The sequence below is a fragment of the Chrysemys picta genome, chromosome 9, assembly GCF_011386835.1.
Source record: "Chrysemys picta bellii isolate R12L10 chromosome 9, ASM1138683v2, whole genome shotgun sequence".
In the NCBI taxonomy this organism is placed as follows: Eukaryota; Metazoa; Chordata; order Testudines; family Emydidae; genus Chrysemys; species Chrysemys picta.
Genome location: NC_088799.1, coordinates 52,004,263 through 52,028,701, shown reverse-complemented (window position 1 = coordinate 52,028,701; position 24,439 = coordinate 52,004,263). Strand labels below are relative to the sequence as shown.

General features: G+C 45.5%; 2 protein-coding genes across 6 annotated transcripts in view; both read left to right on the top strand.

The window, feature by feature from the left end:
* The window catches only part of LOC135973347 (uncharacterized), an 80,318-nt gene extending 77,250 nt beyond the window's left edge, over positions 1-3,068 (top strand). For all 5 annotated transcript variants that reach the window (XM_065556227.1, XM_065556226.1, XM_065556224.1 and 2 more), the window contains one exon: positions 8-3,068. In XM_065556227.1, the coding sequence (XP_065412299.1) occupies positions 8-12 (5 nt within the window). In that variant the 3' untranslated portion in view covers positions 13-3,068. The remainder of the gene's footprint in view (positions 1-7) is intronic.
* A 5,881-nt stretch (positions 3,069-8,949) lies between these two features.
* LOC101952258 (alpha-1,4-N-acetylglucosaminyltransferase) lies at positions 8,950-12,522 on the top strand. Its single transcript, XM_005303655.4, has 2 exons — positions 8,950-9,496; positions 10,867-12,522. The coding sequence occupies exons 1-2, from the start codon at positions 9,086-9,088 to the stop codon at positions 11,476-11,478; spliced, it is 1,023 nt and encodes a 340-aa protein (XP_005303712.1). The 5' UTR covers positions 8,950-9,085; the 3' UTR covers positions 11,479-12,522.
* Positions 12,523-24,439: the final 11,917 nt, after the last annotated feature.

The window sequence follows — 24,439 nt, the reverse complement described above, 5'->3', positions numbered from 1 at the left end:
CCTGCAGGCTGAGCCCCAAGTGGATTCTGGTTCTGTTGTGGCAGCTCACTGGTGTGCTGCTGGCCATCCTTCTGGCTGCCACCCTAGTCACTCTCTTTGTCCTCTATACCTGCTTCTCAAATCACACAGTGACAGAGGCCTATCACCAACCACCGTGGCAGTTACTGGACTATTACCTCTGGCCTTATATGAAGCTGCACAGTTCTGGCATGTTACCCAAGTAATCCCCGGGCTTTGCAAAAGCTATTGACTAGTGCAAGTGTATTCACAGCAAAGCCTTGTCACTCTACAACCTCCAGGCATTTGAAATGACTATTGCCCTCAGATAGTTTGTGATCTGCAACACCCAGAGCTCTAATTTTACACTGTCCATTCCGCAGTAGTGAAGTGCACAAGAAATTCAAATGTCAAACTCCTGGGGCCTTGGGGGGTCACCTACACATTCAGATGTTTAGTGAATCACTGGGTAGGAAGAAGCTGTCATGTTAGGCCAACACTGTGCTAGATAAAAGCTAGAATAGAATGTTTAATATGATATATCATCTGTTCCTATACATGCCCCCATATTATTCTACAAATGTATGCTGTAAGCTCAGCAGACAGTACTGATGTTCATTGAGAAAAGACAGACATTAGCCACGTTCCTCTCTGGTGTAACTCCACTGGTTTCAGGAGCTGCATTCAGACCATTGTATTTTGTTGCAGAATGAACTGGAAATTGTGGGCCCAATCCTCAGGTCTGGCCAACCTAGGACCAAACCAGTTTTTTAGGCAGATTCCCATGTTGCCATTTTTACTGCGCTCTGGGGTGCGCTGAGGTGTTTCTGGGCACGTATATACTCATTTGCAGTGTAAGCAAAGCTATAGTCAGTGTAAATTAAATCCTCTTGGCGTAATCCACATGCCATTATTTATCCATTAAGAGCACAATATCTAGATAACATATCATGGCAAGTGTTTGCACTGTTCTGTTCTGGCAGCATGAACAATGCTACATCCTCCATGAGCCATTTGAAACAGGAACCACATGTTTCAGAAAGCAAACACAACAGGAGCTAGGCCACAATGTTGGGTTTCCAGGGGCATTGCAAGGTGGGGTGCAACATAGGTATGGAGGAGTGGGGCGAGCGGAATGCATTTGTATTTCAATGGTAGTAATTTCTGGCTTTACTTGGTTGCTACTGTATATCTGAATACCTGTGTGCAATGTGTAACCTCTTCTAGTGGGCTGGGAACTGGCCAATCCAATGGTCAGAAAGGAATGAAGAAAAGAATGGGTGAGCCCCAGTAGGGATGCTATGCACAGCTTCACTGTAGAGCTGCCTGTGAGATTCACTTGGTACAAATATTTGCACCAGAAATTGCTTCTGTAATGCCTGAACCACAGAGCAGCCAACACCAGCTGCTGGGCATGGCCTCATTGCACCAGCCAGTTGACACTCAGCAGCCAGAGACAAACCAGCAGCACACTCCCACCTCACATTATGGCCAAACTCAGCCTCAAAGAGGATGGAGAAAGGGAATGAAGGGGGCACAGTCTCCATGAACAGGGCAGGAGCTGATCCAACTCCCAGTCAGCATTTAAATACCCTGGGTTAGCTTCCTCAGTAGGATATAGAAGCGATTCTTACAAAGGTGCACATGGGCACAGGGTACCCAGAACCCCTGGTGGGAGTTACAAGGTGAGTCTCACTCACAGGAGCCAGGCTATATCTGAAGGGTTATGGGTCAGTAGGCCGGGCTGGCAGACTACAGGCTTCGGTCAGAGAGCATGTGGGAACTTGTTAGCCATTGGAAGTTGATGTGGCCTGTCTGAGTGCCCTTGTAATGGGGATTAATCATTGCAATATCCTGTGACAGGCGAGTCAGGAGAAAGCTTCCTGGCTTAATCCAAGCCCCCAATCCTGGGTGCTGTAGTTCACACCCCTCCAATGGCAGCCTCCTCTGGGGCATGAGGTGGCCTATGGCAACACAAAGGAGTTCTGTTCTATCATCACCAGACACCTCCACATAGCCATAGTGGTCCAGAATCCAGGAGCATGTCATGTGTCTCGTCTTCTGAAGAGGTCTAGCTTCATAAGAGACCTTTGAAACCAGGCATTTGTGTAGTGGTTGACTACCAGGTGTAGTGGCTGAATATGCAGGAGACACTGTCACTCCCTCAGAGACTCCTGGTTCAAATCCTTCCTCGAAAGCAATTCATAGCATTGCACACCATACCACCCAAATGTACCTCTCCTCTCCAGAGAAAGTAGCAGCTCTCCTTCCAGGACATTGTACAAATCACAAGTGACAACACATCCCTGATTCCCATTTCAGGTCCAAGGAGGAACAGTTAAATGTGCTGAAGAAATTACATTCACACCTAATTTCCATGTGCCCACAGGTAAAACTGTGCCCCAAATAGGTGAACATAAGCTATAATTTTGTGCCCACTTCAACCAGCAGCGCAAAGCATCTGTCCTAGTCGCAGGTGCAATTTTCCACTGTGCACATATGCTCCTCCATTTTGTTAGCAGTGCAACTGTTCACCTTCAAAGTAGCAGTGCCTGCATTTTTTCATTGGAAAGTACTCATCGTTGCACTGCAAATGCACATGTTTTTGTGCAGCATCCTTTCTTGTGCTCATAGTCCTACACAGTTGCAAATGTAGCTCTTTGTGTTTCCTCCTCTTATCTCAATGCAAATAGAGTGCAAACGCCAGCACGGCTCAAAAGCAAGGCAAAAGATACTGCTCTGAAAGTTCCACCTGGCATGAATGTACTGCATAGGTAGTCTGTATTCTTAGGCACTAGGTCATGGACTTCTCTGACCTTCCTGCTAATTCTAGTGCCTGCTTTCGAAAGCATCCTAATTCAAAATAATTCAGCATTGGTTTCCAGCAGACTGCAAGCTCTGTCTGGCTTTTCTGATCAAAGAAGGTGAGTTTTGATTTATTTATAAATATGTCAAAAGTAAAATCAGAAAATGAGATGGAAATTGTATCATAAGAGTTGACATAATTCACATGATTTGTTTTAGTTTCATAGATATATAACTATGCTATATATTAAATATTATATAATCTAGAGGTTTTCCATCAGACAGAAATTTACTGTGAGCCTGGGTTTAAATCTGAGATGCAGCTGGCTTTGAAGTGCATGTGTGGGCTCTAACTCTACTTTTAATATAATCTGTAATTTAATCGATAATTGACTATAGCAAATTCAGAAAAGAGATAACCGACCTATGCAGTTCAGATGGTACCATGTCTACTACAAATAACAGTGTCTCTGGGAATCCACTGTCAGAAGAATTAAGAAAAAACACCAGCCTTACTGCATGCAGAGCCAAATGTAAAACCCACCCCTTTATCCAGACAGTCCCGTAAGAGAACTTGTGTTTTCATAGATTCATTCATAAAAACAAAACAAAAGCCTAAGCCTGTTTCTTGTTGTCAGGGAAGGAGAGGAGATTCAGAGAGCCAATTATTTTACTAGGAGGTGCTCAGATACCATGGTGATGAGCCCTGGACAGATAGATGAGCATGCATGGTGATGGAATGTATGGCAATGACAGATAGCTAGATATGGATATTATTTATCTTTTCTTGCAAATTATATGGATTTATATTTATGATGTGTGCAAATCAGTTCAGATAAAAGAGGAATTTACAGTAACTGCTCCTTAGTTCAAACCTCAAACCAAATCTGAACTAAAAAAATTGTGTAGATTAAAAGTTTCAGCTGATTTAAAAATATCCAACAATATTTTGAAATGGTCAAACAAGGGAGGGAACCCCCACGAGCATATATATGATAGCCAAGGCATTATGCGTTGACCTACCCATTCCATTCTAGACTTATATGTTATAACTAAGCTTGTCGGGAATCTCTGGGGAATTATTCTGAATATATTCGACCGCCCCATCCCGTCACATTCTGTGGAGAGTTTGAATTTTTTTTAAAGCAAATACAATCAAAACAGTTATGAAAACAAAATATACTAGTGGCATATCATGCTCAGATGAACCATGTGCACAGGGGACTCAATGTGCATGGTTCTCTCCCACCCAACAGCAATTCCTCCCTTCCCAGGACCCATGGAGGGCTCGCCATGGCTCTGGGGATCTGTGATTGGGGATGAGGCAGCAATGGGGCAGAAAGGATGGAGCTGTGAGATGCATGTCCCCCCACATCCAGCTGTATTAACTTGCATGCTGATCCCCTTGTGTTGGGGAACCCCTTCGCAGCAGGGTTCTAGGGATAGGCGCTGACTGGGGGAGTCATTGGCAGCACTGACAAAGACCTGGAGTGGAGTCACAGATGGCATCCCAAAAAGATGCAGGAACGCAATGGCCCCTTGCCACTGAGAGATCCCTGAGATCTGCATGGAACTCGGGGAGCCTTCAGGACATATGGGCCAGGTCCCTGGTCTCTTCCACAGAGGTAGCAAAAAATCTGCCCCAAAGCAGAATTCAGTGGCAATTCCTTGAGAAGAGAGTCACAGAGCTTCCTGGCCCCAATGAAGAAAAGCAGAGATTCAGAGCAGGTTCTAGAGATAGCACCCCAGTACTACACAGCACCCTCCCCATTTCCTCAGCAGCTGCTCACCAGGAAGATTACTCAGGACAGTTGGGGCCCTTTCACCTTCCACAGCGTTCTTTGGTTAGTAGGGTGAGTCCCGTGGCTAGTAGGCATCTGGTCAACTCTCCAAGCCTGATGTGGGAGTGGAGGGTGTGCATGGCGGAGTGTGAGTCAGAGAGTGGGACAGAGAGAGAGGGAATGACTGGATATGTTAGAAAAGACAACTATGCTATTGAGCTGGTGTCACAGGGTGTCTTCACCATTACCCCATGTACTCAGCTGCCTGGCCAATTTGTGTGGCCTCATGGCCACAAACACTCCCCAGCCCGGGTTGTTATCTGTCATCAAGGTGTGTAGTGATTCTCTTCTTATAAAGTAACAGTATAATGCAGGCTTGCAGCAAGGGGACGCTTCCATGCCACCGTCACTTCTCAGGCCAGGATCCCCCTCTCAGCTTCCCCTTCCTTCCATTTGTATCCTCCCAGTTACCCCATTAGCACCACCCAGGTGCTCACAATCCCCTGACAGAAAGTGTATAATTACCTCCTGCTGGGCTTGCAGCTTCTTCAGCCTGCAGCAATGTCTGTGTCCAGAGTGCTGCTGAGAGGGCCCTGTCCCAGCTGGGGTCAGAATCTGAGGAGAAAACAGGAAGAAAGGAGAAGCAGCAAATGCAGGGGAGGAGGTAGAGGGGACACTTCAGGGTGTGAGAGAAACAGACCTAAAGGGTTGGCTGGACGAAGAAGGAAAAGAGGAGTCACATTCTGAAGACAATGTAAGAACGGAGACTCAGTGATGGTGCCTGTGATTGGAAAGGTAAACCAGGAAAAGGGGAGTGGCGCCAGATGAAGAAGGTAAAATAAAAGCAAAAGAGATGGATCAACTGGTATTTTCTAACTATACCAGCTGAGTTAAAGCGGTGCCCCTTCTCCCCACCCCAGTGTGGATATAGCTAAATTGGTATAAAGGGGCTTATACTGGTAGCGTTAATATCCATAAAGGAAGGTGACCAAGGCACCTTTATAACTACGTCCACACTAAGCGTTGTACCTGGATTACTAGTTTAGTATAAAATTACACCCATGACGGACAGAGTTATTCCAGTACAAAATCGGTGTAGACCAGGCCTAAGAATGCCCCAAACACTGAAATGCAAACAATACAGACACTATATACCAGGAATAGGCAACCTATAGCACGCGTGCCAAAGGCGGCACACGAGCTGATTTTCAGTGGCACTCACACTGCCCAAGGCCTGGCCACCGGTCTGGGGGGCTCTGCATTTTAATTTAATTTTAAATGAAACTTCTTAAACATTTTAAAAACCTTATTTACTTTACATACAACAATAGTTTAGTTATATATTATAGACGTATAGAAAGAGACCTTCTAAAAACGTTAAAATGTATTACTGGCACACGGAACCTTAAATTAGAGTGAATAAATGAAGACTCAGCACACCACTTCTGAAAGGTTGCCGAACCCTGCTATATACCGTCCCTTCACAGCCAGTGCAGGGGTGGCCTGGTGTACTGGTTTAGCCTGGAGGTAAAGATGATGTGCATCACCATGGCTCATTTTGCATCTAAGAAAAAAGGGGGTAAACTGCTGGCTGGACAAAGACAGAAAACAACATTCTTACTAGGACCAGTGAAGTCACCAAAAGAACCCCAAGATGACCTTGCAACCTTTGTCTATAAGGAATCAGTGCTCCAAATAGAAAGTGAGGTTGTAGTTCCTCACAGTTCCTCAAACTTCTTCCCTCTTCCTACCAGCATCACCTCTGTAATACCTAGCCAGAGTCTGAGTGAAATGTTTTCACTCAGGTTCCAGGGTCCCCTCAAACACTGCCTTTGTCTGATGAGAAAGGTTGTCATTGGCCTGTTAATGGGAGAGCTTCCCATAGCATCTCATGATCCATGACACTTCCAAGACATTGCAGAAGTATAATTGTCACAAATGTTGGTAAGATGGCAAATGTTAGATGTAATGAGTGGGCCAACTGACTTGCCCCTCCACTTGTGGAAGTTGTCTACACAAAGTGGTATTATTTACTGGCGATTAGATTGTACCTTTCTTTAACAAGTATTTCACAGACTGAGTTGAGGTAATTATTGCACCAGGGCTGTAACAGGTTGGCATTCTTGCTACTCTTTCTCACAGCCTCATCCCCTTTTCCCTATTGTGTTTGAAATATTGAAACAACCAAGAGAAAAGAAATATCTTGTCAAGGAGGGCCTGCAAGTCAGCATCTTGTCTGATGCACAAGAAAAAGAAACCACTTCACAGGGTAATCTATTTAATGTCTGGCATGTATTTTTAATGCTTGGTTCTGCAGCCTTCTTAACTTGAGAAGAGAAGTGAACATTTTGATAACAGTTGCCTCCAGGTCAAATGTGAATTGAATACATAACTCACCGCCTAGTGGCTTTGGAACACTAACCACGGAAAACAATTCTTCGGAATAAGACAACAAAGATTCATTTTTTTTCTTCACGTCGTCACACACAGAACTGATATCTGTTGGCATGTCGGCTTATTCTGTTTCCACAATTTGCCTTCTGGAGTATTTTGAAATTTATTGCAACCACACTTTTGTTGGCGTCCTCAGAAAGAATTGAGACATCAGATTTTAATTTATGCATTTTACAAGAACTAGAAATATTACAGAAGGGGAATGTGTGAGAGAGACACACACAGAGAGAGTTTGTATTTGGTATATTTGTATAGGTCAACATACCTACCTCTATTTATTATTTCTCATGTCCTTTTCACACTTTGGTTCATTGTTCTCTAGGTCTCACTGGCAAATTGTATTTACGTGACAAGTACAGGCTGCTGGAGGTGCAGCGGTCTACAGTGCACTATGGTCTGTTTGAAAAGTTGAGGCTGGTTGATCGCTGAGTCAGCTGTACGCACTCCCCCTCACATTCCCTGAACCCCCAAACAAATTAGGCATTGGCAGGCTAGGCACCGTCTTTCACAACGGAACTGGAGGGTCGAGCTCCTCCAACATCAGCCCCTTGGGATGAATTATTAGCTAAGTGGGAATGAAGATTTAGAAAGGAAAGAAAAAAAATCAATGGAAAGTTTGTATGTGACCCTGAGATTCCAAATCACACACACGCATCCATGCACCAACATAAACACAGTGTGCATGCACATACATATAAATATATTTGACTCCTTCTCCTTCTGCCTTCACATTGAGGCTGCAACCAAGTCCTGCCTTTTTTTCCTCCAGAACTATCTCTTGCTACAGTGTAATCACTGCCAAACCCTCCAGCTTCCCCTGAACAATTTCTCTGATGCTGTTACAGCAGTCAGTGGCTTACTGAAAATTGAATAGGTGGGAACAACGTAGAGCAAAGTAAATTTAACATCCAAATAAACAATCCAGGGGAGGCTGAATTTCCACCAACATGCCAGAGTATCCAGGAACCTCACAGTAGAGTTTTGGTGTAGCTTAAGAATGTAAGAATGGCCATATGTAGCCCAGTAGCCTGTCTTCTGACAGTCTGTGGTGCCAGATTCTTCAAAGGGGATTAACAAAATAGGGCAATTATTGAGTCCACTCCCAACTTCTGGCAGTCAGAGTTTTAGATACACCCGGAGCATGGGGTTACGTTCTTCACAATCTTGGCTAATAGTCATTGGGGGACGTATCCTGCATGAATTTATATAATTCTTTTTTGAACCCAGTTATACTTTTGGCCTTCACAATGTCCTCTGGCAATGAGTTCTACAGGTTGACTGTGTGTTGTGTGAAAAAGTGCTTCCTTTTGTTTGTTTTAAACCTGCTGCCTATTAATTTCATTGGGTGACCCTTGATTCTTGTATTGTGTGAGGGGAAAATAACTCTTCCTTATTCACTTTCTCTACATCGTTCATAATTTTATAGACCTCTATCATATCCTCCCTTAATAATCTCATTTCTAAAATGAACAATCCCTGTTTTTTTAATCTCTCATTTGATAGCTGTTCCATACCCCTAATCACTTTTATTGTCCTTCTCTGTACTTTTCCCAATTCTAAAATATCATTTTTAGATGGGGCAAACAGAATTGCATGCTGTATTTAAGGTGTGGGCATATCATAGATTTATATAGCATCATTATGATATTTTCTGTTTTATTATCTATCCCTTTCTTATTGGTTCCTAACATTGTGTTAGCCTTTATGACTGCTGCTGCATATTGAGTGGATGTTTTCATGGAACTATGCACAATGACTCCAAGATCTCTTTCTTGAGTGGTAACAGCTAATTTAGACCCCATCATTTTGTATGTATAATTGGGATTATGTTTTCCAGTGTGTATTACTTTACATTTATCAACATTGAATTTCATCTGCCATTTTGTTGCCCAGTCACCCAGTTCTGTGAGATCCCTTTGTAACTCTTCACAGTCAGCTTTGGACTTAACTATCTTGATTAATTTTGTATCATCCTGTCACATTTTTCTCCCAGGGATAAACAATGAAGCACTAACATTGACTTTGTTTATTTTTAAGGAAAAGCAAGAATGTTGAAGGAGATCCAAATAGTGCTCTGTTTTTTTTTTGTCTTTGTCTTTGCCATTTTGTATGAACTCTCCCTGCAGTCTGGCTGTGTCTTCTCTTGCATGCCTATTGCTAAGCGATTCCTGACGCAAGAAGATGTTATGAGCCAGAGCAGAAGCATCATCTTTGTGGAGACCACAGATCGCCTTGAGCCTCCTCCGCTGGTTTCATGTTCTGTGGAATCTGCTGCCAGGATCTACCATGACAGACCTGTTGTTTTCTTCATGAAAGGGCTGAACAATAGCACATGGCTGGATTCAAATTCCACTTACGCAGCCTTCTCACTTTTATCTGCTATGAAGAATGTCTTCATTTTTCCTTTACAGATGGACACCTTATTCCAGGAGACACCTCTGCTCCCATGGTATCATAAGGTGAGAGGAAATATTAAGGGAAAAGTGTTTTTGAACAAGATTTAAAGTAGAGGTTGTGGAAAATGAAAAGAACATTTTTGCACATTTTATTGAAGTTTTGAAGCTCTTGTCATTTTGTTTCACTCAGTATGGATCCCTGGTTCATGACAGTTCACCATGCATTAGTCAAAATATTTATTGAAATTGTTATGGACATTTTCCATTTCCTGATGACAGGATTTATGGCAAATGGAAAATGTCAGTAATAATTTTGATAACCATATTTTATCAAAATGGTTAATCACCATCTTTTTTAAAAAGGCCATTTTTTATAAAGAAGTTGTATTTGAAAAAATTTAGTCAACATGAATTTAAGGTGAGCATTTACTATTTGGGAAAATGATTTCAGTGCTTGTTAAAAGTGCCAGACTGATAGCAATGAAAATGTCTAGGGGCAAGCTTTAGAAGTGAGAGGGTCATTCAGAAGTCAATTTTTTGGAGGTGGGTGGGAGACAGTGATGCTCTTCCAGGCTCCACCCACGCCTCTCAGAACTGTTGTTCAGGGAGTTCACACCCCTTTGAGTTCTTGTTCCGAGTCCCTTGAGTCCTGTCTGAAAACTCAAGCAGGCATCACTGCATTAGTCTGCACTTGTTTCATGTGTTCATGGGTCTACTGGCAACCATTACAGCTAAGGACTTTTTTATTTTATTTATTTTTAAATGAAAGTGGAGAGTCTGGAGAATAAACAGGGAGCTGGCTGCTATACTGGTACTCCAGCTCTCCATGCACCAGCATAACCCAAGGTAGGGTGACCAGATGTCCCGATTTTATAGGGACAGTCCTGATATTTGGGGCTTTTTCTTATATAGGCTCCTATTACCCCCCACCCTCTGTCCCGATTTTTCACACTTGCTGTCTGGTCACCCTAACCCAAGGCCTGAACTTCTCTCTCAATTTTTATCCTCTTTAGAGATTGCCAGGAGGGGCCAGTTCCAAAGCCCACTGAAATCAATGAGAATCTTTCAATTGATTCCCCTGGGCTTTGTATCAGACAGTGAGCGTGTAAATTGAGATGCAGGGTTGTTTTGTGGAAATAACGGTTAATGATTCATATTCTCATTATTTCATAAATATTGCATGTTTCTTTGGAGTTTACTGCACCTTGGAAACACTTGTAGAATCACATTGAACAAAGCCTACATCTGCTCTTGCCTTTTTCCAGCAAAGTTTCATAGGTAGAAAAGAAAAATGGCCATTAATTTTTAAAGGGATTAAAGTGAGGATAGACACTGCTGAGAGTTTTATAGAATATATAGCTAATAGGATCAGGTGTTTAGAAATTTTAAAGTGGAGTCCATTGCATCTCTGTGATCCCTTTCCAACAATGCAGGTAAATGCAGCCCAGGAAAAGCACTGGGTTCATATCAGCTCTGACGCCAGCAGACTTGCACTCATCTGGAAATACGGTGGGATCTATATGGACACAGATGTCATCTCCATCAGGCCTATTCCAGTGGCAAACTTCCTGGCGGCCCAGGCTTCCCAGTTCTCCAGCAATGGGGTTTTTGGCTTTCCTCACCATCACTGGTTCATTTGGGATTGCATGAATGATTTTGTTCAAAACTACAATGGACGCATTTGGGGAAACCAAGGACCCATCTTAATGACGAGAAGGCTGCGAGCCTTGTGCAACCTGACCAATTTCCATAATGTGGAGGATCAAAGCTGTCAGAACATTTCCTTCTTACATCCTCAGCGTTTCTACCCTATCCCTTACCCAGCATGGAGGCAGTACTATGAGGTCTGGGATACAAGCCTTGACTTCAACGACTCCTATGCTTTGCACCTGTGGAACTTCATGAACAAGGAACACAAGCCTGTGATCGCAGGAAGTAACACATTAGTGGAAAATCTGTACAAAACATACTGCCCCACCACTTATAAGGACCTTATTCAAGGCACAGAAGGCAGTGGTCATATGCAGCAAAACAAGACTGAATGACTGGAACTAGCAGAACGAGGTGTTCTTTCCAGCCCTGATACTCCTTTGACTAAAATAAACTGCACAATATGTACCTCCTCTTAGTCAGTGACTCTCAGCCATTTTCTATCTGCAGACCACTTTGTAGGAGAGAACCTCTCAGAAACCACCTCTTCTCCCAAGTTTCCCCAGGACCTAATTAAATGTGTAGGAAGGTGGGGGTGTAAATATCATGTCATCACCAATGGTAAGTATGTTTTGTCCTTTAGGGTAAAAGTTTCCAAAGCCTCTAAGGGTACGTCTATACTTACTTCTGGGTTCGGCGGTAAGCAATCGATCTTCTGGGATCGATTTATTGCGTCTTGTCTAGATGAGATAAATCGATCCCGGATTGATTCCGGAAGTGCTCGCTGTCAACACAGGTACTCCTGCTCCGCGAGAGGAGTAGGCGGAGTCGACGGGGGAGCCTGCCTGCCGTGTGTGTACCTTTGATAAGTACCTTTAAGTTCGAACTAAGGTACTTCGACTTCAGCTACATTATTCACGTAGCTGAAGTTGCGTATCTTAGTTCGAACTGGGAGGTTAGTGTGGACCAGCCCTTAGTGATCTAGAAGCCTGAATCCCATTTTCAAAAGTCATGTTGGCTTTGGGAGCCAAAGATCCACTGGAAATCCCGGTCACATTTTCCAAGGTATTTGGTGCCTTCAGATGCAGATAAGTGCTTTTGACACTCCCATTAGGCTTCTATCTGCATCTTTAGGGGCCTAAATGCCTTCAACAATCTGGCTTCTTAGATGCTTTGGGAAATTTCCTCTCGTCATTTGCTGTGTGCTTGTGCAGCACTTTGTGCAATGAGGCCCCATGCTGTCTCAGGCCTCTCGGTGCTACTGTAATATCAATGTTCAGTAATAATGAATATAATGACAATCAATCGTAACCCAAACTTCCCCCACTCCAAGTGTTCATTAACATTGTTTATTTTTCCTCTCTTTTACTTCAGCTATGTACCCTACCTTCTGGACAGTGACATTTTAAATGCACATGTAAATAAAATAGCTAACCCACTGCAATGGCTCTGAATTTGTATTCCCCTCTCAAGCTTCTGGGATGGAGTGAAGAGGAAAGGGGGTTGTGTTTATTCATTGTTTCTTTCTAAGTACTTATATGGCCCTATTCTTACAGTATTTGGGCAACTCACTTAAATTATTGAATTTCATCTCCTAACAACCTTGTGAAGATGGGAAGTGCTATTCTCCCTATGGTACAGCTGGAGAACCAAGGCCTCGATCCACAAAGGAACCAGGCACCTAAAGCCCAGTTTTAGGCACTACCACAATCCACAAACCCCCGATTCAGCTACTGCCTAACCCTGTAGGTGCTGAACTCATGATTTAAGTTCCCTTGGCACCTAAGTTTCTGTGTCTAGTCACATGTGCTGCCTGCAGGGCCCAGCCTGGTAGGTGTGCTCTGAGTATGCCTAACTCAGCACAAAATGGGCAGGGGAAGGAGGTCTCCCTTATAACCTTTAGCCCAGTGGTTAGGGAACTCACACTGTGTGAAGGGGATGCCAGTTCAATTCCCCCCTCTGCCTGGTAAGGGGAAGGGATTGTAACTTAGGCTTCCCACCTCTCAGGGGTGTGCCCAAGCCTCTGAACTATGGGTAAGGGTAAGATTTTGCACTCATATTTTTAGTAAAAGTCATGGACAGGTCACGTGCAATAAAGAAAAATTCACAGAAGCCTATGACCTATCCCTGACTTTTACTAAAAATATGCATGACAAAATGGGGAGCTGAAGGGTCCCCACACCACACCAGGGGGCCCTGGCTCGGAGCTCCCGGGGTTCCCCCGCCACCCACGGTGGCTACAAGCTGCGGGGCACCTGGGGAGCTCCCAAGGACCTCGCAGTTCCCAGCCTCTACAGGCGGCGGGGGGATCCTGCAACTCCCAGGCACCAAGGGTTCAACTCACAGAGGTCTCTGGACTACATAGGGCTATGTTTTTTGTCCATGACAAAATCATAGCCCTAACTATGGGGTATTCTGATGTGAGAGTCTCTCCTGATGAAGCTTGGTCCACTTTGTATGAATAATTAAATACACATTGGGGCAGAGAAAGCATAATCCTCGGTACATCCTCAGGCAGTTAGTCTCTGCCAGGCTATGGCCACATTGCTATTTTTAGTATGTTAGCTCAATCAGAGGTAGCACATGTATATTTACATAATGTAAGAGACCACGGCACAGGTAGTGTGACCAAGCAGTTACAGCTGGACTGGGATCCCCACATGGCAGGGACAGTGGTCAGAGGAATTTTCAGAGCCAGGTTCAATAAATAAGAGTCGGGATTGAAGTCAGGCCAAGGTCAGAGACCAGAGATAGCCCCAGGCTGCAGTCAGGAGGTAAGGGTCAGGGTCAGGCTGAGATCAGAGGATGGAGAGGAGGCAACAAGGTGAGGTCTGGAGTCAAAGCAGGCCCAATGTCTACATGGTTGTCCAGTCAGCTTCCTGGGGCACCCTCCAGGGTTAAATAGGGCTCCTGGCCAATGAAAGGGCCACAGGGTACTGTCACTCTGGATCTACAATCCACCATGCTCCCTGGCTTACTCCTGGGTGAATTCTGTGCCAAAAAATTAAAAATTCTGCAACAAAATAAAATAAAATAAAATTCTGCACACAATATTTTAAAATTCTGCAAAATTCAGCATATTTTATTTGTCAAAATAACATAATATAATGTCACCATTTTCAATTATATTGGTCATTTATTTCAAAATACCTGTCAGTAAGTATGTCTGTAACAATACAGAAAACAAAAAAGATTCAGAAAATGTTTTTTGACCAATAGATTCCTTACTAGGCATATTAATACAGAACTCTGAATAATAATTCATTTAAACTACAATACAGAACCGTATTTCCCGCACTCCTCAGAAGCAGTGAAAAGGCTTGGGGGAGTCCGGGGTAACGGAGGAGCTGAGGGAAAGGGAAGTAAATTGCTGGGAAGGAGCCTGGGTGTGAACTTGGAAGGTTGTTGGGTATGGGTGGGAAAAGTATGGAACAGGGCTTTGGAGGGGGATAGGAAAGGCCTGTTAGGGAGCTTCCCCCATGCAGACCCTGGCTGACCCCTAGCCTCTCCCATTCAGTCAGGCACATCTTCCCCTGTCCCATTGTGTTCCTGCACCCCCATGTGTCCTTGCACCACCTGTCCACATGTGTCCCTCCAGCCCCACTCACACACCCACTCCCCTCATCCCCATGTGGCCCTGCACCCCCTACCCCTATGTGGCTCTCTCCCCGCTCCCCCATGCCCATGTGTCTCTGTGCCCCCACCCAGCCCCACCCTGTCCATATATAGCTCTGCACCCCATCCCCCCTCACCATGTGCCCGGCACCTCTCTCCCACCTGTTGCTCTGTGCCTCCACTCCCATTCAGCCCCTGCCCCAGTCTGTCCTCCCGGACTAGCCCTTATGAGATGCTGTCTGACTCCCCCCACCCCCAGTACCTCACGCTATCTGTCTCCCCATAGCCCCTGTCGCCTGACCTGGCCTGACAGGTGCTGCAGCTTTGGTCTATTGCCACAGTGCCCTCTTGTGGGAAAAAGGCAGAACTATAGATGTTATTTTCCTCCTGGAGCTACTGCTGTTCTTGTGCCATAGCACCATCTGTTGGGCAAAAGGGAGAACTGCAACATTTCAGCAGAAGTTTGGGGGGGGGGGGTTGCACATTAAAATCTGTGGTGCTTATTAATTATGCCTGTGTGCAGTAGTGCAGAATTCTCCCAGGAGTACAGGCTGTGGCTTTGCATGGGCTCCTGGTGGTGATGTGGGACTATAATCTGTCCCAGGATCTGCAGGCCTAGGTTCTCATCCCTGCATCCTTACACTTATCCTGGTTATTACAGCTGCAGTGTAGCTACACCCTGGGAGAAGAATGACAAGATTTTTCACCATCCCTTCCCATCACCACTTGTTATTCACCATGATGCTTCCCTCCACTCTGTAGTACAAACAAACCCTCCCCCGTCTTCCCTGTGGTATGATTTGCAACCCAAAACAGCAGAAGGTTTTCCCACCATTTAGTCTCCTAACATTTTATGAGGGGGTTAAATTTACTTAGAAAGAAATTTAAGCTGGATTCTTTCCCAGTGTTAATTCAAATCCTTTCAAACCCGGACCTCTAAGAAGTCTAAATGACAAATCCCTTCCTGCTCTGCTTGAAAGGCTGTTTAGAAATCCAAAGCCCAGGGGATGGCAGTTTAATAACCCATTATCAAATGTTTGCCATTTGCGATATTGTATCTTTTGTAGACACAGCCACTAACAAGCAGACTGCAATCTGTAGCCTTTTATCTGCTTCAGCAAGTTACAGTAGAATTAAATAGGGGGAGCATGTACACTAGGGTTGCCAACTTTCTACTTGCACAAAACAGAACACCCTTGCCCTGCCCTCTGCCCACCCCTCCTCTGAAGCCCTGCCCCTTCCCCAAGGCCCCATCCCCACTAACTCCATCCCCCTCCCTCTGTCGTTCACTCTCCCCACCCTCACTCACTCGCTCATTTTCACCAGGCTGGCTCAGGGGGTTACGGTGTGGGAGTGGGTGAGGGCTCCATCTGGGGGTGAGGGCTCCAGGGTGGGGACATAAATGAGAGGTTCAGTGTGCAGGAGGGGGCTCTGGACTGAGGCAGTGGATTGGGATGCAAGATGGTGTGAGGGCTCCAGCTAAGGGTGTGGGCTCTGGGGTGGGGCCATGGATAAGGAATTTGGGGAGCAGGAGGGGGCTTTGGCTGAGGGGTGGAGCTGAGGGAGCTCTGGACTGAGGCGGGGGTTGGGGTGTGGGAGGGGGTTAAGGGCTCTGGGCTGGGGGTGCAGGTTCTGGAGTGGGACAAGAAATGAGGGGTTCAGGGTATGGGAGGGGGCTCTGGGCTGAGGCAGAGGGTTGGGGTGCGGGGGGAGTGAGGACTCTGGCTTGGGATGCAGGCTCTGCATTGGGGACCCACACCCCATACCCTTCCTGCACTCCAGCCCCCTTCCCCAGCCCTGAGCCTGCTCCCACACTCCCAACACCTTAGCTCCACCTGGAGCCCCTCCTGCTCCCCAAACCCCTCATCCCCATCGCCATCCTAGAGCCTGCACCCCCATCTGGAGCCTTCACCCTCTCCCACACTCCAAGCCTCTGCCCCACCCAGTTAAAGTGAGTGAGATGAGGGAGAGTGAGCAACGGAGGGAAGTGGACTGGAGTAAGTGAAAACTCATGGCGATCGGGGGAGGTCCCCGATGACTGGAAAAAGGCTAATGTAGTGCCCATCTTTAAAAAAGGGAAGAAGGAGGATCCAGGGAACTACAGGCCAGTCAGCCTCACCTCAGTCCCTGGAAAAATCATGGAGCAGGTCCTCAAGGAATCAATTATGAAACATTTAGAGGAGAGGAAAGTGATCAGGAACAGTCAGCATGGATTCACGAAGGGGAAGTCGTGCCTGACTAACCTAATTGCCTTCTATGATGAGATAACTGGCTCTGTGGATGAGGGGAAAGCAGTGGATGTGTTATTCCTTGACTTTAGCAAAGCTTTTGATACGGTCTCCCGCAGTATTCTTGCCGCCAAGTTAAAGAAGTATGGGCTGGATGACTGGACTGTAAGGTGGATAGAAAGCTGGCTAGATCGTCGGGCTCAACGGGTAGTGATCAATGGCTCCATGTCTAGTTGGCAGCCGGTTTCAAGCGGAGTGCCCCAAGGGTCGGTCCTAGGGCCGGTTTTGTTTAATATCTTTATTAATGATCTGGAGGATGGTGTGGACTGCACTCTCAGCAAGTTTGCAGATGACACTAAACTAGGAAGTGTGGTAGATACACTAGAGGGTAGGGATCGGATACAGAGGGACCTACACAAATTAGAGGATTGGGCCGAAAAAAACCTGATGAGGTTCAACAAGGACAAGTGCAGAGACCTGCACTTAGGACGGAAGAATCCCATGCACTGCTACAGACTAGGGACCGAATGGCTAGGTAGCAGTTCTGCAGAAAAGGACCTAGGGGTCACAGTGGACAAGAAGCTGGATATGAGTCAACAGTGTGCTCTTGTTGCCAAGAAGGCTAACGGCATTTTGGGCTGTATAAGTAGGGGCATTGCCAGCAGATCGAGGGACGTGATCGTTCCCCTTTATTCGACATTGGTGAGGCCTCATCTGGAATACTGTGTCCAGTTTTGGGCCCCACACTACAAGAAGGATGTGGAAAAATTGGAAAGAGTCCAGCGGAGGGCAACAAAAATGATTAGGGGTCTGGAGCACATGACTTATGAGGAGAGGCTGAGGGAACTGGGATTGTTTAGTCTCCAGAAGAGAAGAATGAGGGGGGATTTGATAGCAGCCTTCAACTACCTGAAGGGGGGTTCCAAAGAGGATGGAGCTCGGCTGTTCTCAGTGGTGGCAGATGACAGAACAAGGAGTAATGGTCTCAAGTTGCAGTGGGGGAGGTCCAGGTTGGATATCAGGAAAAACTATTTCACTAGGAGGGTGGTGAAACACTGGAATGCGTTACCTAGAGAGGTGGTGGAGTCTCCTTCCTTGGAGGTTTTTAAGGCCCGGCTTGACAAAGCCCTGGCTGGGATGATTTAGCTGGGAATTGGTCCTGCTTTGAGCAGGGGGTTGGACTAGATGATCTCTTGAGGTCCCTTCCAACTCTGATATTCTATGATTCTATGATTCTATGAAGTGGGGGTGGGGCCTCAGAAGGGGTGGGAAGGGGAGGGACCTCCAAGAAGAGGTGGGGTAGGAGGAGGGGCAAGGGTGTTTGATTTTGTGCAATTAGAAAGTTGGCAACCCTATCAGACACACACACACACATTACCAGATTTGCCCGTTACTTTGGGGTATGCTCATTTATTAGGGTTACTCTTCGGTGTGGGGGGGTCTTTAATTCTATCAGTGTACTGCTTGTGCTCTCATATGAAGCTCTACTTCTCCCTTCTACAAGTTCCCTCTCAATGGAGCTATCTTGCAGGTTCCCCAGGGCTGGGTTCTTCCAGCCCCAGAATCAGATGAACACACACACACACATTAACAGAGTGCGTCTGAGAGGACCGGGTTAATCAGTACTTCCAAGCTGGCCCCTTATATGTCCCTGGACTCAGCAGGCTGGGTCAAACAGCACTTCCAACCTGTCACCCTCGTATGTCCCAGGTTCAGCATGTCCCTATCCCCACTTTCACATTACAATTGTTCTGTTAGTAACCCATGTGATGAGCAAACCCCACAGGATTTTTGGGTGCTGCAGGGATCTTTAGCTTAGGTACGAGGAGAGTTGCTGCAGAGTGAATGGGGGAGTCAAAAAACACCCTCGGGGGGAGGAGGGGAAGAGGGAGAGAGAGAGAGGCAACCAATTTAACCATGGAAGTTATTTATTGCCAGGTACTAACCATAGAGGAGCCAAACAAACAAAACAGTTATAATATTAAATCTAACTTAAAGTTTATTATAAAAGTCAGGTTTAGAAAACCATAACTGATCACACAAGTCAGGGTCAGAAGGCTATACCTAGAGAGAGAGAGAGAGATGGATTCTCACTACTCCGTGAAGCTTGAATCAATCGGGGTTCCCAGGTGGTGGTGGTAGCTGAGGGTCCAGAATGCTGGAGAGAGGCAGAGCCCCCAGCACGATCAGTCAGGAGAAGATGAAGTCCCAATGGAACTGATGCAGATTTTGGATCCAAGCATCAGAACACTTACTTGAGCATGGGTAGGGGGTTTTGTAGGGAAAGAACAATGGTTCAAGGGAGAACACTAGATTTGTTTGTGGATAAACTGAGTATACCAAAGTTGTTTTGTTCATGCTAGACAATAGGAACTGATCATTCCTGGCTATGGCCATGTTCCTTGGAGGGAGCTCACTATTCAATTAGGGAGTTTCACTATTTTGGATACCAATAAAAGATTTATTATTAGAATTGGTCTGATAACTACTGAGCTGGCTGTGTGCAGGCATGGGTTCATTAGCATCTGGAGCAGAGATCCCCCATCATGCAGTGCTTCCCTGCTTTTCTGGTCCCAGAGTTCCATGCAGTTCTTGCCTTGGAATCTCTGTTCTCCATTCTGTATGTTAATGGAAATGCCTCCCTGTCCCATCTCTGATGCAAATGAGGCTAGGGGAGTTTCCTTAATCCTGTCACCCTTGTCCCAGGGGTCTAGGTGTGTCTCCCACTGCCTTTTCATTGCTTTTTGTAAGTCTTTCTTCTGATCAGTTTTGGTTCAAGCAGAGGCTGGGGGGGAGGGGGAGGTCTTTTGTGAGTCAGACAAGCTGAATACTGTGCCCTGGTTCCTCGAGAACACAGCTGATAGGTAACACACGCTCAAAAAATTTCAGACAATGAAAACATGTTTATTTTAACCACCTGGAGATCTCAGGATGGCTGTGATATCCTCTACAACAGGCTGTGCTTAGGCATCTTATTACTTTTGCACTTGACACACCTAGTAAAATGCTGTTGCTCTACACAACCCACTGTTGTCAGTCCTCTTGATGCGCACGGTTGATCTGAAAATATGGTATGTAATATTTTATAAATGGAATTTTTTCTAAGTATATTTTCTTACTCCTGGGGGAATTCTGCGCCACTGTGCATGCACAGAATGTATTTCCCCTGCAGATTTATTTGTTTCCCTGCAGAAAAATTACTTTCTGGTGGGGAAACAAAGGGAAGTCACAGGAGCAGTCATGCGACCCTCCCCAGCAGTACGTTTTGGGTGCCCAGGGCAGCTGACAGAGACGTAAATCACTATGGGGCAGGAGGCGGAACTGGGGAAGTCCCGACTGGTGGCTCCTACCCTGTGCTGGGCTCAGCTGCTAGTCTGGGCTGGGGATGATGGGACTTCCTCTTCCTCTGCATGGCATCCAAGGCAGGTCAGACCCACCCCCAGATTTCTTCCCCGGCTGCAGGAAACTCTGCAAACTGCTTCTACCTCTCCCCCCCCCCATTTCCTGCACCCATTTCTCCTCAGCTGTAGGGGGAAGGATCCCTATACAGGGAGCTGCTCCCCCATCCGCCCAACCTCTGTGCATGAAGACCCCTTCATATCCATACCCACCTGCCGAGCCTCACCCCCCCGCACACAGAACCCCCCTGATAAGCCCCACTCCCCCTGCACCTGGACCACCACAACAAGCCACACACACCCCCGATCCCCACCCCACTGATCCCCACTCCCCCAGCATTTGGACCCCTCACTGAGTCCTCCACACCCAACCCCCCCGATGAGCCCCAACCACCTTCACCTGAACCCCCCTGCAGAGTCCTATTACCATTGCACCAGAACACCCTCCCAACAAGCCCCTACACATCCAGATCCCCTCTGCACCCAGATCCCCCACTGAGCTGCCTGCACCCTGATTACACAAAGAACCCTCTCAACCCACACCTGGATTCCCCCACACTAAGCCCCTCCACACTTGGATCTTGTCTTGCTGAGCCTACCTGGTGCATCTGGCATGGAGAAGCAGGGTCCTGGGATGTTTCTGGGGCAGTCCCCATCCTTGCATTGTATCAGGGTTCGGTACAGTCTCACTGCTGAGTCCGTGTCCAGGGGTGGGAGCTGCACAGTGATCTCCCACCCCTGTGCAGGCAGTGGCCTGCACTCCCCAATGCCATGCTGGAGCCTCCACATTTATTTGACAAATAAAATTTGCAAAATTTTGGAGAGTTTTAAAATATTGTGTGCAGAATTTTTTTTTTTTGGCGCACAATTTTTATATTTTTGGCACAGAATGCCCTCAGGAGTATTCTCTGTAGGAATGTACAACAGCAGGTATCCCATCCCATTGAGGATGATTGTAAACACTGAGAACAGAATTTTAGAATCCTGCAACTGATGTCTTGATTTTAACGGTTAAATAGTTGCCACATTTTACAGTTTGTAGATTTTAACCCACAATAGAATTTCCAGCTACCAAGGCTAATGAAAAAGAGTCCTTGAAACTATATAGAGATGTTACAGATTTTTAAAATATCTTTTAAGCCTGATTATCTAACTGCTCTAATATGTATGTCTGTATTTTAGGACACAAGCAAGAAAATGACCAAACACTGTGTCAGAGAATAACTTATATTTAAGTTGGAGCTCTGTAACACAGAAAAGTGTTTTTGGCCTGGTTGGCTAGGAGTTGGTTAGAAGTAATTAAAATAAAATACAGATGGATTTTCCCCCTTTGTAGTGGAATGCTAAACGATATTATACTGTTCAGCCACTCGGTGGTGCTATGTGTAAAAATACCTTATTTTAAATGAACTTAGGCCATACGGGGCAGGGCCTTAATGGACCTTGTGATGAACAGAGCTGGGATGCAGAAGCAAGCTCTGTGACCAGCCCATAGGTGATACAGGAGTATGACACCCTTTAAGCTCCCCACAAGGGATAGGCATATGATAGAAAAAAGAGAAGGAATTAGGACCCTCAAATGAGTAAACCTTCTGGAAGGCTGTCCAGGCTCCCTGGAGGACAGACATACCTGCAAGCCAAGATAAGGATTAGCAGTTAGTCAAACTTAGAAAGAGAGATCACCAAAAATCAGGAACAGTAAAGTCTAGAAAAAGATTCAAAGGAGATGTTCATCCAAGATGAGAGAGAGGAAAGTAATGAGAGCATGAGAAACAAAGCAGTGTGTCCCCTTTGCTTATGAAGCTTAGTGTATTCCTCCCACCCCCAGATATTGGTACTTTTCAAAAAGGACGAGTGCCCCAGCTTCACACGGGGTGGGTCACTGTCAACATCCCCCTAGAGATCACCATACTGGAAGAGAAGGCAGGTTGGCTGGATCCATCTGGGTCCTAGATAATTCTCCACATTGTAAAAAGGGAAAGGATTTCCCCCTCCTCCCTTGCAGTTCATTTTGGAGGCTTGAGGGATTGGTGGGGGAGAAGGAGAAGGAGAAGATGGGGGAAGGGATTGGGGCAATTAGAGTAATGTTCTAATGTTTAACTTGATATTTAGAGTGAGTGTGTTACTTTTACATGGGAGGAGTGGACAGGCTGGTTGGCAAGTGGTGTCAAATGAAAAGAGAAAAGGGAGGTAAAGTTATAAGGGGGAGTGTGATATATGAAGGGGGGGGGGGTTAGCTTCCTTTTATGGACATCCATCCAGCCAGTTAGCTATAAAATCCCTCTTGGTAGCTGTTCTATACTTTCTTTACCTGTAAAGGGTTAAAAAAAGCCCTTAGATAAAAGGGAGAGGGTGCCTGGCCAAAAGAGCCAATGGGACGGCTAGAACTTTTTAAAATTGAAACAAGACTCCCCTTTGTGTGTCCGTTGTTGTTCTCCAGAGAGAGGAGATGCAGAGCAGGAACAAGACTAAACTATGCTGTAGAAAGCTTTATGCCAGGTATGAAAAACCATCAGATCATACCTAGAGACTACTTATCTGAAACCCCAAATATGTAAGTAAATCAGGGAATATCTAGGAAGACACAATTAGGGTTTGTGATGTTGCACTCTATATGATTTTATGAAAATATGCTTATGAGTGTGAATATAATGTAAGTAAAATATGCTTCATGCAAAAGGTCTCTTGGAAGGTATCATTACAAAGCTTATAATCTACTTGGTGTGTTCATCCTATTTGTATAAATGTATCACTCTTGTATCTGAAACTAGAAATATGAAATATAACTCTGAGTGCCTATTGTAATTATGCAAAGTGTGGTCCATTAATGGTGGTTTGGAACCTTGATGGCTCCCATGAACCAGGACAATTGACTGTAGATGGCTCTGTTTGCAGGCAGGCCTTCCTGTGAGTCAGGCTGGGAGGAATGAAGGCTTGGGGTATCACAGGACATGTGACAATGTCACCTGGTACTGGAATCCATCTTAAACCTGGTGCTTTTCCATTTAGAAGGGGGGGGACCCAGAGAGATAAAAAGATTCCCGCCTTGTGCCAAAGCCATATAAGTGGGTGGAACAGAACAAAGGGGGATGCAGTTATGAGAAATCCCCTAGCTACCACCTAAGCTGGAACAAGGGCTGTATCAGGGGAAAGGATTGTGCCCATTCTAGGAAGGCGTCCAGTCTGTGAAAGAAGCTTATTGAAACATCTCTGAGGGTGAGATTTTATTATTGTATTAGGCTTTAGACTTGCGTGTTTTATTTTACTTGGTAATTCATTTTGTTCTGTCTGTTACTACTTGGAACCACTTAAATCCTACTCTCTGTATTTAATAAAATCACTTTTTACTTATTATTTAATGTATGTATTAATACCTGGGGGGGCAAACAACTGTGCATATCTCTCTATCAGTGTTATAGAGGGCGAACAATTTATTAGTTTACCCTGTATAAACTGTATACAGGGTAAAACGGATTTATTTAGGGTTTGGACCCCATTGGGAGTTGGGCATCTGAGTGTTAAAGACAGGAACACTTCTTAAGCTGCTTTCAAATTAAGTTTGCTGTTCGTGGGACGTGGTTCAGACCTGGGTCTGTGTTTGTGGCCAGCAAGCGTGTCTGGCACAGCCAGGCAGGGCTCTGGAGTCCCAAGCTGGCAGGGAAAGCTGGGGCAGAAGTAGTCTTGGCACATCAGTTGGCAGCCCCCAGGGGGTTTCTATGATCCAACCCGTCACAGGGTTATTTCTTTTATTTTTATTGGCTTGTGGACTCATCTGTGCTAACCCCCAAATGCTTTGGTTTTGCTTGTAGCCATGAAGCTGGACATTAAGAAGGTTATTCTTGATGTTTAATTTTTTGTAAGTGGGTTTTTAAAATCTAGCAAAGCCTAAGTTCTAGATGTTTCTAGTTTCTAGTTCTTTCTTTTTGTTTTTAATAAAATTTACCTTTTTTAAGCACAGGATTGTTGTTTTTTGTTCGTTTGTTTGTATCCTAAGAGGTTTGTGCATGTGTTGTTTAATTAGCTGGTGGCAACAGCTGATTTCCTTTGTTTTTCTTTCTCAGCTCTTCCAGGGGGGGTGGGGGGGTGGGGAATGGGGAAAGGGCTTGAGGGTACCC

What these genes read in the sequence shown, in the direction of transcription:
- LOC101952258 (XM_005303655.4), top strand. Translation starts at nt 9,086, where the DNA reads ATGTTGAAGGAGATCCAAATAGTGCTCTGTTTTTTTTTTGTCTTTGTC. An exon ending in TGCTCCCATGGTATCATAAG is followed by an intron (nt 9,497 to 10,866) that starts GTGAGAGGAAAT and finishes CCAACAATGCAG; the next exon opens with GTAAATGCAGCCCAGGAAAA.